This window comes from Acartia tonsa, chromosome 8 (genome assembly GCF_053477335.1).
Source record: "Acartia tonsa isolate MP-2025a chromosome 8, ASM5347733v1, whole genome shotgun sequence".
NCBI classification, from domain to species: domain Eukaryota; kingdom Metazoa; phylum Arthropoda; class Copepoda; order Calanoida; family Acartiidae; genus Acartia; species Acartia tonsa.
This window is the reverse complement of record NC_137267.1, coordinates 34,901,390-34,921,498: the sequence shown is the minus strand read 5'-3', so window position 1 is coordinate 34,921,498 and position 20,109 is coordinate 34,901,390. Positions and strand designations below refer to the sequence as shown.

The 20,109-nt window shown below is 29.7% G+C and overlaps 1 protein-coding gene across 2 annotated transcripts in view; it reads right to left on the bottom strand.

The window, feature by feature from the left end:
• Window positions 1-20,109, bottom strand: part of LOC145326798 (homeotic protein ultrabithorax-like) — a 124,624-nt gene that overhangs the window by 33,557 nt on the left and 70,958 nt on the right. For both annotated transcript variants that reach the window (XM_080170211.1, XM_080170212.1), the window contains exon 6: window positions 1,669-1,722. In XM_080170211.1, the coding sequence (XP_080026337.1) occupies window positions 1,669-1,722 (54 nt within the window). The remainder of the gene's footprint in view (window positions 1-1,668; window positions 1,723-20,109) is intronic.

Genomic DNA, 20,109 nt, shown 5'->3' with positions numbered 1-20,109 from the left:
TATTATAAAGGCAAAGGAACTAGTTTCTTTATAAATTAAACAATAAATGTACTGCCCTATAGTAAAAAAAATCTAACATGTAACGCTTTAGAAAAATGTAACATACAGTCCTTCTAAAGTATTTGCAAATGGGTCTAAAAGTGTTTAAAATTGCCGCACTTTATGTCAAAATTATTGATTTTTACCCTTTATTCTCTTAGGTAGCGAAGCTTCTATTTATATTGGTCAAACCGTCCGTGCGTTAAAGTGTGCTTCGTCTCCAACGTTGTGAATTTTGTTTTGGTCTCTAATAACATATAATATCATAGCTGTACAACGTTTATTTGTTCTTATTTCATATTTTGACTTAGCTGCGATAATTTTGATTATAATTGTCCTTGTCTTCTTATAATGGTATGTACAAGAATTATAGGTTTTCTCAAGAATAATTGCATACTTAAAATCTGGAAAATAAAGGTCGTAGGTTCGTGCGCAAACCTTTCAAGGCATATAGAATCTGAATAATGATTATATTGCCTCCAACTTTTCCGTTAATCATTCAAATCAGACAAAATTTATAAATCGTTCACTCTCATGTTGTAATTATAAATGAATAATAAAAAGTTAGAAAGTGAAATGCAAAATAGTTGCTATAGGTGGAATATCCCTATCAAAACCTAATAATTTTTAGAACTTTAAAACAATTTCCTTGATATTGGTTTAACTTATTCTTACTAAATTCCATTCCCGCCTTATTTAAAGAGTAGCGTCTCGCTAACTTATATAAGAAAACGGTTTGGATAGCCTTAGCACTTCTTATATTAATGGATGTAATATGTGGATATTATGAGAGGGTAAAAATGTCGTAAATTTAGGTTGCTACTTTTCCTGTCATTTGATGGTTACTTCGTTCATCCAGTAAGAGGGGAGGGGATGGGATAAATGGGGTTATGGGGGGATCATTATTTTAGCCCGCTACAAGTTTGACTTTATTAGACTACATAATAATCTGGTGTAACATCCAAGTAAGAATAAATCTATTGGTACATAAAAATTTTAGATTAATCAATTAATTCTTTAATTTCAGATAACGAGTAACAAGAAAATCAAAGAAACAAACAAAACCAAAAAGAAGTAAACTAAGAAAAAAACAATTCTAATGAAAAAAAATAAGTGATTTTAAAATGACGTTTTTACAATTTAGCCAGGACTACTTTAAGATACATATTGAATATTGTTCTCAGACTTATGGAAATAAAAACTTTTAAATTGTGTTAAAACCTTTTTAAAGTACTAGATGCATCAGTTTAATTTGAGATATATGTCATATGTTTGTGATTAATCCTTAAAAAGTTTTTTAAATTTTGTATGTAAATGTACAATTCAGTAGTACATTACTGTAACCTAATATTTAATTGTCCGACCATTATTAGACTTGTAATGTTGCCTCGCTAAAAATAAACCCTTCATCGGCTTGATTGTAAAAACAGCATTCTGCAGGAGGGATAAAGCTCTTTCAAGAAAAATTATATTGCTTCCATTTTTTTTCGACAATAGAAATTGCTAATTTTGGAAGAAAAAAAACATACAATTATTATCGAATAAAACAGAGGTAAAATATAGTTTTTTTTTAAAGTGCTCTATCCTTGCTTCCTGACTGGCGCGTAGCTACTCTATGTGTATAGTTACCTGTCAAACTAAACAACTCAGAGGATGTTAAATTAGAAGACATACCTGAAAAATCTATTAAAAGGATTAGTTAATAAATGCTGAAAAAAGAAGGATTAACAAAAAATAAAGAATAATAAATATAAATGTTAATGTAACTTGATTTATGTATTATGTTTTTCTGCTAAGATCTCTTAAACGGCCAGACTAGTCAATACGCATATTTACAAATGCTATGCATTGATCCTGGGCAAGTTTTAGGCTATTTAAAGGGAAGATACGTCAAAATCCCCCTAAACATAGAGACCCGGGCAAGGATGTCCAAGCTATTTTTTGATGGGGGTAAAATTAAGTGTTTCAAAGGTTCAACGTATTTTAAAAAAAAAACCTCTTGGACGTCTAGCGACCCGGAATAGAATTTGAAATCTGAAGTAAACATCACAACGCCTCCCCCCCCGCACTCAATTTTTTCTCTCTAGAATATCAAATCCTGTTTGTGTTTAATGTATTACGTATAGCGATAGTAAATCACTATTATATTGCTTATAAAGCAAGCTATGGTCGATCCTTAAAAATCTGTGAAATATTTCTAAACTCCTTATACTAAAGTAACAGGATGTTTGTTTGTCTGTGTGTGTATCTGTGTATCTGTGTGTCTGTACCGAAGGATCTCGCTAACCGCTGAACCGATTGGGTTCTCCTTAACAGGGTAGATTCTCATATGTCCCGGGTAGGTTTTTAACTATTTTGGGGGAGGGTACCACCACCCTCCCAAGAGAAATCACAATAAAATCGAAAAATTTTTAAATATTTTCGCCGCATAGTGTCGCTAGCGTAGTCTCGCTAGCGTAGTCGCGCTGCGTAGATGCATGAATTTAAGAGCTGATAACGTAGACAAATTATTTCTCAAATTAGATATTTAAAATAAATTAAAAACATTTAAATGCCACTAGAGGCCTCTAGGGGCGTAGCCGCTAGTATTGCTTATAAAGCAAGCTATGGTCGATCCTTAAAAATTCCGCGAAATAATTCTCTTTTTTTTTCAAATATTATGTCAAAGTGTAATAAAATTCTTGTAAATGTTAAAGAATAGGATTGAAATAACTACTATTAACTGACATTAAACCTTTAAATTCATGACCTTTCTTCAATTCTTTTAAAGTTATTTTTTTAAGGAACGAACTTATATTAAAGAACATAATTCTTATTAATTTAAAAACCGTGGGTCGGCATTGATTTTATTATACAATGTTCTATTAGGGAAAGAAATAAGTATTATCATATTTTATATCAAACTATATTGGCATATTCCCTCTAATAAATGAAAAATAGGGGGGGGGGGGTGGTCTTCGTTTGTTTGTTTACAACAACAGGGCAGTTTGTATTATATTATATTGGGTAGCCCCACATGGTTAGGCATTTGAAGAAAAAAATAATAACCCCTGGCCCCTCTTATTGATAATTTCAAAAATAAAGTGGGGGTGTAACAGTGTTCAACGGGCATTTTGAGGGAAAGCACCCGATAATTTCAAAAATTTTATCAAAATATTGTTTATTATTTGTTCATAGAATTTTTCTTTAATCTTCATTTAGGTTAGGTTAGGTTAAGTGTTCGATAAAAGAGCATGGCAGGGGGGGGGGGGCGGTGGTTCACTAATAGTTATGAAGGAAATAACCTCTTTTGCCTTTGAAATTGTGAAATAAATAGAACATTGTAACTTTTACCTATTGAATCGATGAAAGCGATAAAATCATGAAAAAAAAACTTGAATGCGGTATCTCTCATATAAATCTGTATTGTTAATAAAAACAAAGATAATAATATTCATAAAAGCAAAACAAAACTAATATTTTTACGCTTAAACTATAGAAAAGAAATATGAGAGACAATTTAAACTGTTGGTTATCTCTAGTGTTAACTGTCTAGACCCCCCCCCCCCACCTTATTTTGAAATAAATTGAAAATGGGGGTTGGCTGCGGGGGGGGGGTCATATTTCGTTTGTTTATTGGTTACTTTGGGTTAGGTTATGTTGGTTATTGGATATGGGTTAATCACATCTTAAACCGATTACATTTACATTTTACATATGGGTAAGTTCAAGTTGAATTAAATTTCTAACATTATTACGAGTTGCAAACCGTCTTTGTTTTCAACTTACAATCAACAATTTAGAATGCTTCGCTTTTAATAAAATAATATATATCATGTTAAATGCATTAAATCTTATAAAACTTTATTTGAACCTCCTTGTTAAAATGTGTAATAGTTAATATCCTATGAAATAATGTACCGAAAAAATTCTAGTACTTCTAGAAATGTTAGGTAAGCTTTAAATTTGTCCCAGAAAGGCTTTCAAATGTGTTATGAAAACCAGAGAGGTAGGAAACATTTGACTGTTTATTACACTAGTTCCCAAAGATTTATAAAAAAATTCTCTAATTCGTTGGCATTGGGGACTTTTATTTAAGTATGATTGGTTATTTTTTTAAGCTAGGTGTCCAAACGTTTTAACCACTAAGGGGTAATTTTGTGTATCATCATTGGGGATTTACATCAATTTATCGACTATTGGCTTATAAATTTAGATCCCTGTATGAAAACCTCAATAGAAAAGGAAATGTAAAAAAGCCTTCCCCCCCGCACTAGTTTTTTTTTTATAAAATATAGTAGGTAATGAAGGAGTGGGTCATTATTGGTCTATTTGAAACAAATGAAATATTATATAAAATGTGATGTAACCAACGTTAAAAGATGATCGTTCATTAATCATATTTTAACACTTTTATTACAGTTTTATTACCATATTCTATATATTCTTTCTAGGTATAAAAACTTTAGAAAAAAAGCTATTGGATTAAAGGATTGAATTTGTAAAAATAACAGGAAAAATAAGAATGAAAAAAAAAGAAAGAGAGAAAGAAAGGAGATAAGTAAGGAAGAAAAAAACAGCATGGTTAAAGAGAGAATTTTTTTTCGATGTTGCCTCTATTTTTAATTATCTATTGTTTAAATAAAGGTTGGTTGATATTATTAAAACTGAAATATTGATCCTATTATGTTCAATGATATTTTAGAGAAAAGTAGTTGGAGTTTTTTTTATGTCCATTAAGATAAAAAAAAGAATCATAAATAATTGTCCCAATCTTTTAAAGAAAAGGAAAATATAGAATTTTTTCCCTGCTTTATTTTACATTTTACCCCTACGCAAAATTAGTGTCTATACAATTCAAACACTTAAATAAGCACAAACACTTTGCGAAAATTATATCTTTAAAGTTTTAAAATAGTAATGTTATTATATAATTCTTCAAATTGATAACAATTAAATGATATATTTAAAATTAAAGAGGTTAATAATTTTCTTTATACTAACATATTTCAAGTAAATATTTTTATGACACCTTTTTCTTGCTGTTTTATAGCACCACTATATAAGTTAACTATGATCAATCCACGAAGCTGTTAAATTATTTCAATGGGTTGGGGTACAAAATTGTAAAATAGTTTAAAATCGCTAATTCATAAGTTTTGAATTTTTAGTACCTTTTGCTGCTAATTCAGACACGTAACATTTTCTTTTGAAGTAGGGGAATGTATTGGTCTATAAACAGGTGCATTTTAATAACAAGAGCAATAATAACTTCAAGACAAGGGTTCTTTAAACAATGATTAATAGTTACAGTCATATCTTGTATTTAGAAGCTGATCTCAAATACTATGTAAAAATATATTTCCCTGTTTATTCTTCGATGTAAAAAATGTATTTTCTTTGCATTTTACTCATTCTTGTAATTGTAAATTTAATGTTTTTACACTAGAACACTGAAAAACACATTTAGAAACAAATAATTCTTCTTTTATATTTATAGCATTTTTCAGTTTTCCCTTTTTTTAACCTACTTTTAAATTTTTAGTTTTCAGTTTAAAACGTGTAACTTTTAAAGGCAGGTTAGGTTTGAAAGTTGAAGCTCCTTATAGGGCATATAAAAAATGACAATAATAGGCCAATACACAGACTAAATTACAAATGGCAGGCCAGTCCATATTTTAATTGACAAATGGAAGGCTAGTATGACGTCGTTTTTTATGGGTACTTTAAAAGCTTTTTAAAAATTATTTTTGGACATGAGGGTTTTATAAATTGAGTTGCTAAGATTTTCTCCCAATTGTTTACACCTAGTCTTTTTATTACTTCATCCCATTAAATCCGCAGACTATACGGGTGTCAAAAGTTTCTTACAAATATCTGTAAAAGGCTTGTTTTCTGCAATTTTATAAATTCATAGATGTATATTCTAATAAATTCTTTAGAAAGCTAATAATACATGATTAAAAACAAGACATAAAGAAAAAATGTATGTTATTTATCTAGAGTAAAATAACCAGTATATAACGGATTTAACTCAGATTCTGACACCCATGAACGCGAATAAAAGTTTTGTATAATATTAATAATGGTTAATGGCTCAATAAAGCATCTGATAGAACATTATACATTGTAATGATTTCTAGATCATTCGCTACACACTCTCCCACCTAGTGTTAAAACATTCTGGGGAGTAATTTTGAGCCATTTTTTTTAACAAGGATGGCAACATCCAAACAAGATGGTTAGACAAAACTAACAAATTAAGAGTAACACAAATTTAGAATTCAACATTTCTTATATATCTATGAAACTGAGGGAAGTTTAATTTATATTCTATTCCCAAATCCCAGGATCCCTTGGAATAAAATTAATTTATGCCAGGGTTATTACACCCGGTAAAATAGTTTTTTGCAGGTGTTATATCCCTATACCAAATTTTAATAATTTAGCTTTTTCTTATGGACTCCCCATTCGCACATTGTTTGAGACCCATCCATCTCGAATTAATAACTAGGGTTCTAAAAATCAACTGTGAAAGAGATACGGTTTAGGAAAAATAATTTGTTGTTTAGAAGATTTTTTTTATTTTTGTAGTTATAAGTCAAAAGCTTAATGCTTAACCTTTACCCAAATTAAAAGCGAATTATTTCTTCTTTTTTTGCCATGTGTATTAACATATTTAAAAATAGTTATTTCTCACATCATATTATAAACAGCTTTTCGCGGATATAAAATGTGCAATTAAAAGATTAAAACCAGGTTTTTTTTTATATTTGTAGAAAACTGGATATAATACGATTCTAGACCGGATATTAATCGGATTCGAATGAATACGAGAAAAGGTTTTCCATTTTTCATTAGTAAATATTTGATTTAATTTGTCGATGTAAGTATAAGGATATTTTTGCAAGAATATAACCATGTGGATAAAGTGTCATCAATGACCACTATCATAAGAGAATAAAACTGTAAAGTTTAGAGTTTAATAGATACACCTTTTTTTGTAATAGTAATCCCTGTCAAAAAAAGCCCATAAAAATTTTATCCCAACTTCTAGTGGTATTTATGGTTAAAGGTTTAATTATGGATGGTTTTCCACAGGGTTGCTTCATAAAAAGTTTGAATTTGAAAGTTTAAATGCAATAATGTATCTTTAAGGTATGAGGTTGTTTCAAATTCAAGATGAAAAAGGACAGGCACATTTATCTAGAATAAAATCTATTTGACTATTTTCTGTAAATTAAAACAGTTATCTTTTTTTATGGATATAATGACAGACAATTATAAAAATAGCCCAAAACCCGACAAAGACAAAAATACAATTCTCAACATAAAAGTTTAGGCATTTTTTAGATCAAATTATATATATACACATAAACCAAACTACTGTAAGTATACGATATACACAATACAGTTTTTTTTAACATTGAACAATGAGCATATATTTTTCAGACATTTAGGTAATTATTTCTTTTTCTTGAAAAATTCTATACCCCCAAGGGTTTCTAAAATAAATATGGGTTCTAATCCTAACTATAATTTAATATATAATATAATTTTGAATTGAGTAGTTTGAGGTTATAAGTATGCTTAACATATTTGACTAAAAAAAGAGAATGAGAGAAAGAATAAAGGGAGGGAAGTGACATTGGGCTGTTTATTACACTAGTCCCCACTCCAAAGTTTAATTTTAACGTTTTCTTACTTTTTAAGTTGTTGGCTTAACAACTTTTGGAACTTTTATTGAATTTTGATTGGTTGGTTATTAAGTTGAGTGTCCAAACATTTCAACCATTGATTTTAATCTACAGAAGGAGTAATTTTGTGTCATCATTGGGGATGTACATTAATTTATCGTCCATTGTCTTATGTTGTAATAAATTGTATGTAATAAAATAAAAAAACTAAACAGAAAAGATATAGAAGTAGATAGAAGGTAGACAATGACATAGGTACTTTCAAAGGATAAAGATGGAAGAAAAAAGATAGATAGACAGTAGAGGCAAAAATTAGAAACAATAAGAAAGAAAACGGAGGACTGGATTTTTTGGTGAAAAATATTGATAGTGCACAAAATGGGAGGTATCTTTTTAACTTTAGGATATTTCTATAGTTTGAAAAAAAGCAACAAACAGTAAAATTGTATTAAATGAAATGCTACTAGGCTGTTACTTTTCTGTAACCAATCGTTCATAGAAACCGCTCTTTTGAATGGTGTTCATCAAAAATAACATTGAATTGCTCTCAATAATAACCAATAATAACTCAATAATAAGCCCCTCCAGGGGTTTAAACCTTGTGGACGGCTACCTTTAACTAAATATGATAAACCTTAACTTAATCTAACCTTTGGAATGCTATTTTTTGGAATTAAGTACAATTTCAAACAGTAAAAAGAAAATCTAGTGTTGCTAATAATTAAGTTAACAAATACATTCACATATCTCAAGAGAAAAGTTAACAATAAGTTTTAGAATCTTAAAATGTTGATTTAAGTAAAATAAGGAAGCATGTAAATAAATAAAAAAAATAGAGCTTCTTTTGGCCTTTTACCATTAAATTCAAAAGGTATTTAATAATTTTAGGCAAAGTTGGTAAATGTAAATGTTAAAAGCATTATTATGTGTTTGTATGTAAGGTTTTATAATTAGAAATTGAAAATATGTTCTATCTAAAAATAGGTTCTTTTGCGCGCTTGTTGGGACACTTTTTTGTAATAATTCCTGACCGACGTTAATGTGGTGATTAAACCTGATTGATTAAAATTAAAGCAACATTCTTTAATTTTCAATCCATACACCTCAACCTTACCATCCAGGGACAGGGTAATGGCATCTAAAAAAAATTTACACCCACTTTTACAATCAAAATGAAATTTGTTGTGGCATGTATTCTTATAATAAAATAACAGGATCTCTATAACAGCTGAACCGATATGGTTCTCCTTTACAGGTTAGCTTTTCATGTGTCCTGGGAAAGTTTAGAACTATTTTTTTGGTCTAAAATTTATCATTTTAACTGGTGGTTGATATGTAGACAAAAAAAACCTTACTCATACTCATCATACTAGAGACGTTTAAAATTACCTAAAACCAGTTAAGACTTTCGGACAAGTGATATATAATCAAAGGGTTGGGAGTATGTAATAAAAAAATGAAATATAAAGTAATTTATATTACTAGATTTATATGATTCTTTTATATCATTGTTTGTCGTTTGTTCTATTTTATCGAAACGATTATAACTTTTTTTGCCCTAATAAAAATTGCCATAAAAGCATGTATGGAATCATAGAAAAACCTTAGTTATCAAATCTATATATTTATGAAAATTTGAAAATATATTTTACTTGTTATTTTTTTCTGATTAAAATGCTAGCTTATTTTTCTAATTGTTACATTAAGGTTAAGACATCCAGAAAAGAGTCATACAATCAAATTGATAATGTTTGTGTGATGTAGCCTCATTTATCGCAATTTGACAGAAAAGATGAAAGAATATTTTACGTGATGCTTTTAAATACTTTACCGATACTCAATTTTAGTATTTTTCCATGGTTTCTTGAATAAATACATTACCTAAAATATAAATAAAGGTTAAAGAGTGTGTTTTTAAATGTATTTCTAATGTGCATATGTACATTACAGATTAACGTAAGCCAACTTTACTTAAAACATGATTTTTGGTTCTTAATCTAAAGAATAGATACATTTTTAATTGGATCTTACACCAGATTTTCATGTTCTCTTATACAGTGAAACATGCAGCGGGCTAAAATATCGATTCCACCCTTCCAACCCTTTTACCCCATCCACTCCCCTCCTACGAGATGAACAAACTGACCAAAAAACGAGTTCCATGTTTGCAAGCAAAATTGACGACAATTTTTACCCTGTCATAATTTCCACGTATTTTCTACATCCATTATTTTTAGTAAGTTTTGTAAAATGAGATTGAACTGCCTTAACAAATTTGGGCACTTTTATTGAAATTTGATTTGCTAGTTAATTGAGTTGAGTATCGTCCAATCGTTTCAACCTATTTGTAATCTACAGAAGGGGTAATTTTGTACATCATTATTGGATATGTATACATAATTTTATCGGCAATTGTCTTATCGATTTAGCTCCCTGGAATGAACGACTGACTAGCTTATCAAATGAGTAAATGGTGGTGGGGTTAATGAAATTACAATGATCAGCAGAATAGGGCGAAACAAAATTTCGAACTGTATTGAGAGGTGCCTCGGTGTAGTATGTCACTTTTATGTGACTTCCACACAGAATATCTAACTATATAGAATACTGAAAAAATATACTTTGAAATCAATTATAGATATTCATCGTATCGTATTATAGACAGCTTACCGCGAATATTAAAATAGAAATTATAAGATTGCAACCAGTTTCGGGGCTAATAAGGCTGGAGTTAATTTTGTGATTTTTTAATAATTGTCAGTAATACAAAGTTATAGATGATTGTTCAGTTTGGCTGAGAACCGGCAAGAGAATCATCTAGTTGCTCTGAGTAAGAAATGGATAGAACAATAGACAAATATTGTTTACCAATGTTCCTACCCTCTCTAGCGAAACTGATACTAATCTACCAAGAATCTAAATCAACCAATTACACATAGGGCCATCGTTTTGTCATGTTTCACTTTCCTTGGTCCCTATATTGATCTATATAAAACATGTCTATGGTGTATAACATACATGTTCTCCTACTGTCTTTTAATCGCTTTCATTTTTAATGGGGCGAAAAGTTTCCGATATTATAGAATCTCATGCATAGGGATAAGAAATCTAAATATAGGATGTGTTTGTGTCTGTCTGTTTATATAAGCTTAAGATATGGCTAACCGCTGAACCAATATGGTTCTCATTTACAGTGAAGCTTTTTATAGGCCAACAAAAGGTTTATGATGTTTATGATATTGTCTTTTCTGTTCTCCAAAATTTTTTCATAAAGAATTCCCCCTTTCACTTTTAGAAACGTATGTGCATGAGTGTGTGTGTGTGTGTGTGTGCGTGTGTGTGTGTGTTATTAACTGCCAATTTAGCCAAGAAGGTATTAGGTTCGATTGATAGCTTTTAATCCCATAGATAAAGCTTCTATAAATCAAGGCTAAGTATTTAAAATTTACTTATATCAATAGCGTAGCAACCCTACATCATTTTTAAAGAGCACAAAATGTATGTTTTGGTAGGTATTATCAATAAATAACTGACTTATTCATTTTTACTCAAGTTTAAATGATCAAAAACAAAAAAAGTGGCCCTTTCTAATCAAAAAAGACAAAGGCTGCCGGCAAATAAAATTAGTTTAATTTTTAAAGGTTTCAAATAAAATTTAAATGACCAACAAGCTAAAAAAACAATTAGGTTAGAGAAATATATTACTTTTAGTGCTTTTTGGGACAGAAAACAAATTTTCTTAGGAACTGATGAAATAACTTTTTTGCCCTTGGTGTTTAATGTATTTTTAGCGCAGCTACTCTTTGACTTTTTGATGGTCTGTTATATTGATTTGTCTAACATATGCAATTCATAGTTCCCTAACATTTCTTAGATGCTTTAAGTATTTATAGACAATGGATGTAGAATATACGTGATTATTATGACAGGGGGAAAATTGTCGTCAATCTAAGTTGCTAACTCACTTTTTGGTAAGTTCATTCATCCAGTAGGAGGGGAGGGGATGAGGTAAAGGTGATAGATGCGGAAGTTATCATTAATTTAGCCCACTACAAGTTTCACTTTATTAGAGAACATTCAAATTTGGTGCAAGATCCAAGTAATAATACATACATTTTATAGACCTACCTAACCTCTTTTTAAAAGCGAAGCTTTTCTATAATTAGGGTCGGTCCGTCCGTAACGGATAGCTTTTTTCATTAATTTAGGCATGTTATAATTGTCCTATCGATTTTAAATTTTGCATGGTGATTCCTTTAGTAGTTAGGTACGATTTAGAAAGCGTAGCAACTCTATAATCATTACCAAAATGTCCGTACGTCCATTTTAAACATGTTGATTTTTTTACTTTTTTAACAACAAATTTTTATGTGAACTAATCATCTGATTGATCTGATTTTTGGTATATTGATTCCTGGGACAACAAAGTATTATGTAATAAGCGAAGCAACTCTATAATTAAGTCCTTAAAATGTAAGTATGTCCATAAACATTATCCTGTATCAAGCAGTTTTTTAACAAATTTACTTACAATTTTGCTTTGACCCTTATGAATTTATATTATGATTATTCAGTTCTGACACTATTCAAGTGTTAATGTCCGTTTGTCCTACCGTTTCAGTGCTTCGCTTTTATGGATGTTGTCATCCTTGTTGGTGATTGTTTTTATGAAGTTAAAAATGGACAAACTACATCAAATTAAGAAATTTAAAATATTTTTGACAAATTTCGTAGTGGTTGTAGACAGGGTAGGGAGAAATTGCGCAGATAATGCAATTACTGACGTTATAAGCAATCGTAGGTAAAAATACACCCTAGTTGTAGAGTAGCTGCGCTTCTAAAGTTCGTATTGCTTTGTCAATATAAAGGAAAATTAAATTTAAAATACAACTGATTAAAAGTACAAAAAAAAAGTAAAAACGGGCTAGACCTTCAAAAACTGTTCTTTTATGTCTAATAAATTTTACCCTTTCATTCCGCTCAAAAACCAATTCTAACTTTTTTATTAGACCAATATCAGCAAAAAGGGAAAAGTCAATAGCAATTAATAATAATCCCCCAATTTAAAAGTTCTATATTTTACCGATTTCAAGAAAAAGTAATGTTTCATATTCAGCAGTTTCCCAGGTTGACCAAAGGCCTCTCTCCCCCTCTTACTTAATTTGCAAAAAAATCTAAATCAGAGTAAAATGAGAGGGTAGGTTTCCATGTACTTGAGTTTTACATAAGATCAGTTTAGGTTAGGATAAACAGGGTTGTCCCACAGGGCTAGGGGTTACTTCCTTCCCTTTCTTTCATTTGTTAAAAAATAAAGAGGGAGGGGGGTCGTTGTACTCGCTAGGCGCTTAAAGGGAAAGCATTTGGATTCGACAAGAAGACTATTTAATAAATTAAAGACAAAAAAATTTTCTGGTACATTTACCCATGCTTGTATCCCTGGACCAATATATACCTTTTTACTCTTCCCATTACTACATTTTTTCTCTTTATTTTCCTAGCTGTTTTTACAATAAAAAATGTATTTCTAAAATAGCAATACATCTTTTAATCAATCATTTATTTTCAAGAAATATTTTGGTAAAAACATATTTTAAGTTTTTCAAACATACCCTATCCCTCTTTAGCTCTGATACTGCAGGGCTTTCATGGACTTTGCTTAAATTTACCTAGCCTATGCAATTTTCTCAAAACCAAAAAAATCTCATTTCTATTGCTAAAATAAAGCAAAATTTTAGCTGTTTAAAAAAAATATCAGTAGGTTTTAGTTTGGTTTCTTTTGGACCAATTACAATTATACAAACGCTTCAATATACTGTAAAAAAAAATATTGCGTCTCTAATTTTTATTCAAATAATTATTGCTTTTTCTCTGGATATTGCTTTATGTTGTTGTTCTATTTTCATTGTGCAATTGGAAAAAAAATACAAAAAACAATACATATTGCTTCAACAATGATTATCTTTACATAGTAAGGAATATTTCTAATTATTTTTAGAGTGACTTTAAAGTGCTTTTGTGAAAAAATCAACCAAACACTAACAACAATTTGGCGAGGCTATTTTACCCTTTTTGGAAGAAAATTGTTAGTCTTCTATCTTAAATAGCAAGCGAGAAAATGACATCTACTCTTTAAAACATATTTATACAAACGAAATATTGGATTTGTAGAGTAGCCTATCTGGTTAAAATAACCAAAAATTTACTTATTTTTCTTTCTGTTACTAAAAGGGTTATTCTGAGACTACTTAGAAAAGATTGATTGGTTTTCAAATTTTGGGTAATTGTTGGAAGCAAGCTATGTTAAATTCCATTCCAGTATGGCTTCATAAGCGATTCATATCCGCTGGATTAGAACTGGTTCTCAGCAATACTAAAAAATTATGCATTGTATCGTAGAACATTACAGACACTTTCCAAGAATTTTTTTTTGCATACAATTGCTAGCACAGGCCTTAGGCTTTTCGCGTTAACAAAACTGGAAATAATCTTACATGTTTTTTTCATTTTACTTTCCGCGGAAAACTGTCTATAATACTCTGCGTGAAATAATTAAGCAAAGCCAAGTATGAAGAAATTATTACTGAAAATAGCATTATTTACTTTATTAAAGACAACTATAGCCTGTCAAATAAGTTAAATAAATGAAATAAAATATTTTTGATTAAGTATAAAGCTATGTTTTTGAATTCTTATTTTTTATTTTCTGTTTTTATCTGTTTAGGAAACGGTATAAATAAACAACAGTAGCAGTGCCTTAAATTAGATATTTTATTTTCAAAGGTGTCTAATTTTAAACCATTTAAGAGCTCCTTTAAAACAGCCATTTTTAAAGAATTCTCTTTGTCATGTATGAGATACAAAAAAGCTTTTTTAATTTTTCATTAAGTTTTTTTTGCCAATTTAAAATATATTATTGAATATATTGGTCAGAACATTATGTAATTGGATATAGAATATACGTAGATATCATGGCATGGGAAAATTTATCTTCAATTTAGGTTGCTAACAAGGACATCATTTATTGCTAAGTTCGTTCTTACAATAGGAGGGGAGGGAGTAAAGGGGATGGATGGAGTGATTATTATTTTAGCCAGCAATCTGGTGTAAGATGAAGGTAATAATAAAGCTAATATTATAGAACAGTAAGATGTATAAAAAAAAGAGCATAGTTTGTCGAAAATTCAGGAGCAAACAAGTTTTTGAATGTTGCTATTTCTGGCATTTAAATTGTGTTAGATTGTATGAAATCTTACCATTAACGGTAGGAAATAAAATTAGTTTTTTTTCTTATTTTTATCGATCAATTTAAAGTTTTATATTTCCTATTTAGACATCAGAATTAAATGAAATAGTAAATTGACTAAAGTTCAATTCTATTTGTAAAATATATGTTTTATGGCTTAAAACCTTCCATGGTAATTTGTCTTAGAGTAGCTATAAAACAAGAAAACGTAAGATTTTTAAAGTTAAGATATGTTCAGGCAATCCATATAAAAATAGGCATTAATTATGTAATAAATCTCAAAGACAAGGAATATTATTCCCATAAACATTTTTTTAAACTTAGTTAAATAATATGCTTTTTGAAAAACTTTCATTATTGAATGACGGATAAGTTTACCAATTTTTTTTTCTCCTAATCTTCAATTTGCTTAACGAAACAATTATCCCTTCCCCTGACAAAATCTAACAAAAAAATTGAAGGTATTAAATCATTTTAATTATTTTGTTGGTAAGCCTAAATGCTCTTTCATCATTTTAAACTGTAATAAAATTGGTTCAAAAAAAATAGTTGAGAAATACAATTTTAAAAGGTTTTGCTGTCTAAATAAAAGACCTTTTACCTATTACTTTTAAACCAATAAAAAAATACCAATAAAGCATTGGTTGTAAGACAATAATCGTTGTCATAGTTTTAGAGTAGATGCATTGCAAAAAAAAAGTGCAAAAAAATTCGCAATTTCAGTTATGTTATTATACTCTGAAATATGAAAGTTACAAAAGGTTGAAACTAGAACGGGATGTTCATTGTCCCCCCCCCCCCCCTCCTCTAACTCGGAAAAGATAAAGATTGCCTTCTACCCTCCCTCCTCCTCTTCTTGGCTTATCTCACTTTTTAGACTATATACCACTTCCCTTTGTAGATTTTTGATAATAAAGTTATTAGAAAAGACCAAGTTTCTAATATTCTAAGGGAAAGATATAAATATGAAAAGCCTCAACTATATGACGACACTCCTTTTCAAGGTTAAAACCTCGTTTTCCCATTAAATAATTTTAAAACTTTGGATGAAATTGTCACAATTCTTTTTTCTAGGTTTGTTTGATAATTTTTTGTATCATTATAAGAATAGCATCACTTGGAGTGAGCGTGTATTAATTTATTCATTGTAAACAGCAGATAAACCAGCAATTAACATGTAAATAAAACAGCTGCCTGTAAGACTCAAGAAAATCAATCTTTTACGATTTTTATAATCAGCCAAAAGTCTAAACCTGACTTAAAAATTTCAAAGCATTAAAAAAGGGTTTAAATTTGAGGCTTAGTCGAGGCTGCTGAGCCCTAATTTGATTATTATTTACCAAGCTGATAAGTCAAATAAAACCTCTATTTTGTGTAGCTTTATTGCCAGCCCTTTATTTATATTGTACACTAGGCAGATTTTAACATTTTAATTAATGTTGGAACACATAATTAAAGCTCGTAATTAGATTAATTAAAATATTAATTAAGTCATAACTGCGCATGCTCAATTGAACATGAAAAGCGTCGGAAAACAAAAAAAAAGTAATTTTATAATTTATATATAACCATGGTAGTGCAGCTGCTACTCTATAACATCTCTGTACGTCCAAAATCAACTAATCAAATAATTTTTACAGCGCTAATATCTTATTTAATGACAATGCATCTTATTGTTAAAATTTTACTGTACTAAAATTGCTGCGCATATTCGTCCTTGATTATGTTAAAAGCAATTCCATAATTTTAATAAACAAATACTTACCTTTTTAGAGCTAAATCAAATTAAAGGATTTAAACTACTTATAAAAATAAAGAAATATGGAACGTTAGAATAAATAATAGTAAAATATAACAGACAAAGATTTCAATTTAAATGTCTATAGACGTCCAAGCTTTTTTAAATTTTGGTGGGTGGGGGAGGGGTGATAAAACATTTTTTTTGATTGTAGTGCAGTAACGTCTAAGGGGAGTGAGTAGAAAAATCTTAATTCAAACATGGGGATGACACAGGCACCCCCAAGTCCCCCCCCCCTTTTTTTATAGAGAGCGAGGGGGGGGCTATTAACACCCCAATCGCCTTGACATTTTACAATTTTTGACAAAAGTAAGTTTTACTCCTTAACATGTCAATTTTACCCCCGTTGTAATTATTTTGGGGGGATTAAAAATATTTCGGTCAGCTTTGGCAATTTTCTTACCCACCAAACTTTCATTGGGATAAAAAAAAGCTTGGACGTCCTTGTTAGGAAATATATCATTAAAATGTTTGGTTGCTCTTATTTTGTTTTTATTTCTTGTAATACAAAATAATAAAATTAAAAAAACCATATGTTCAGTTCATAGAAATTAATAATTAAAAATTCAAATTAATAAAAAAAAAATAAAGTTTTAAACCATGCTTAAAAATTAAATTATATGCAATATGTAAAAAGACAAAACAATGAAGATATAATAACAATAAAGTTTATTTTAAAGTGTATTGTAAAAATGTTAATAAAATTTGAAATCATGCATTAATCTTATTTAAAATTTGTTTTAAAAAATGGTAAATATTTAGGTTTTAAAATATTTTTCTCCAAAATTAAAAAAAAAATAGCCAGAAATAGGTGAAACTGAATAATTAAAAAAAGACTAGAGCAGGACATACAAAGATTTAATTCCAGTTTTCGAAATTAATTTTCAAATTCGATTTTTTCGAAACAGAATATTGACGTTATGAGACAAATATCCATTAACCCTTTCTAATGACGTCATTAAATATGAATAAAATTTCCAGCATGGTTTCGAAACCGATTGATTAGCACCGGTTCTCAACCATCAGGCATTACATAGTATTACAAACAATTTTCTACGAATGATAAAATAAAAATCTTAAAATTAATACAAGATTTGTTAGCCTAGGACTTTGGCTAACAAAACTAGTTTTAATCTTATAATTCTTATTTTAATATCCGCGGAAAGCTGACTATAATACGATGTTTTATTTCTTTGTATATCCAGTTCCATATTTTTTATATCAGAATCACACTTCCTGCTTCTGGCTTTGTAAATTTATAGATATTTAATGTGATACAGTGATAGATTAAAAGAAGATAATTTATTCTTTCCCCAAAACTTTAGATTGAGGGGAAGATAAATTTGTCCTCTATAAACCTATCTCTGTATTCTAGAATATATGAATAATTGTCTAACCTGATAATCCTGGACGGGGAACACATGAAAAAATAGTAAGCATCAATTTTTAAATTAACAATATTTATGGAGTAGCTTCGCTACTAAAAATTTCACAATTAGTATCATAAATGTTGCAGGGAATATAAGCTAACACATCTCATTCTCGACATATTTTCTTTAAGTTACTTTTTTTAACTACAGCCAAACAGACTTTTAAGACTTCAAAATTTGATAGCGTAACAACAAGCTTTTTACCCTTTTCATACAAGCCGGCTTCGTAACTATAAAAGTTTTCGTTCTAGTTACGTGATAAAATTATGACTCTTGTCAAAATGACTAAAATGAGTTTTTTTATCTCCCAAGGGACAAATTTACATGACTTTGTATGTTTATTCAAACTGCAGATATAGTCCTAAAAGGCAAAAGTGTTCCTTTTCTATGAAAAGATTAACTTATATTTTGTTTTAATTCTAATTGAAATCATAAAAGATTTGAATTGGTTTGCTTAATAATTAAATTTATTGAAAGTTTAAGCTAAATAAAAGATTTTTTTCGACATTTAAAGAACACTGTTTTTAAGTCTATTTTTTGGCCAATAAAACATCAGTTTTTGTGTGTTAAATTTCATCTTTTTCAACTCTTTAAAATTGACATCTAATTTTTCATTGATTTTTCGATTGCCTGAAGCAAATTAGTTTTAAATATAAATGTGCCTCTAGTCTCTCAGATAATAAATTAAAATTTACTCTTTAAATGTAATGAGGGGGGGGGGGAAGGTCGGAAGAGAAAAGTTTTTTTTTCGGAAGGGGAGGGGATTTTTATAGAGAACTTAAGTGCATAGGTGGAAAGAAAGACATCCAGTTCAATAGGCAAAGCAACTTCAATTGCAAAATAATAATGCCAAAATGATACCATTGGAATTATTTATGCTTGATATTTATGATTTTAACATACCAATAAAATTTCAAAAAATTAAAATATTTAGCCACTCCTGTGAATTATATAGTGTAATAAAGGTATTAAATCTATAGGTAATGAATACTGAGCTCGATCTTTAAATCGTTTATAGGTGATTTAAACCGGGGCGATTCATTTGGCGCACCATCAAATTATTAATATCAATCTTTAAATCGAATTTGCATGGGCGATTTGAATCGGGCAGTGGCGCGGGCCCGGCGCGGCAACGCCACTCACCGAGTGGCATTGCCGGTTTAAATCGGGGTGATTTATTTAATAAATAAATATTTTTTTTTAATTACTTTAATATTTTATTGCAAAACTATTGTGAAAACATTTTTATAGTTATTTTTAAAATAAATTATATATTAATGTTTTATATAAAATACCATGCTGACACGGAATTTTACATAAAATGCCTTACTGACACGGCTTATGTAATAAAGTTGTACTGGCGCGGATCAATATTTTATTGAGTGTCGCAAGCGATTTAACAACACCGCGCCGAAAATCTTTTAAATATCAATGTTTTATAGGCGCGCTGTGGCTAACCACCAGCTCACCTACAAATCACCTCTGAATCGCCCCGATTCAGCGCACTATAAAAACGATTTAAAGATCCAGCTCTGAAATAGCTTCTTAAATGTTTTTTAACTATTACTCAAAAATATTTGATGATGTAATAATTCAAGGTTGACAACATATTTTAAAATCAATTTGAGGAAAATGTTTAAATTGCTAAATTACTTTACTTTAAATTATCATATTTGTCCTATTATCTACGCTAGCGGCTACGTCCCTAGGGCACTTGAGGGAAGGCGGGGGCGGAATTTGACCCTCAACATAAACGTTATAAACCTTCGCTGGACCTGTGGAAACCTTCACTGTAAAGGATAAGTTCTTTAGTTACACAGACACAGAGACCATAGGCGTCCAAGGGGGGGGGTAATGGGCCATTTGGCACCCCCAAACGATTTTGGGGGTGCCGTAGGCACCCCCAAAATTTTTTGAACAATA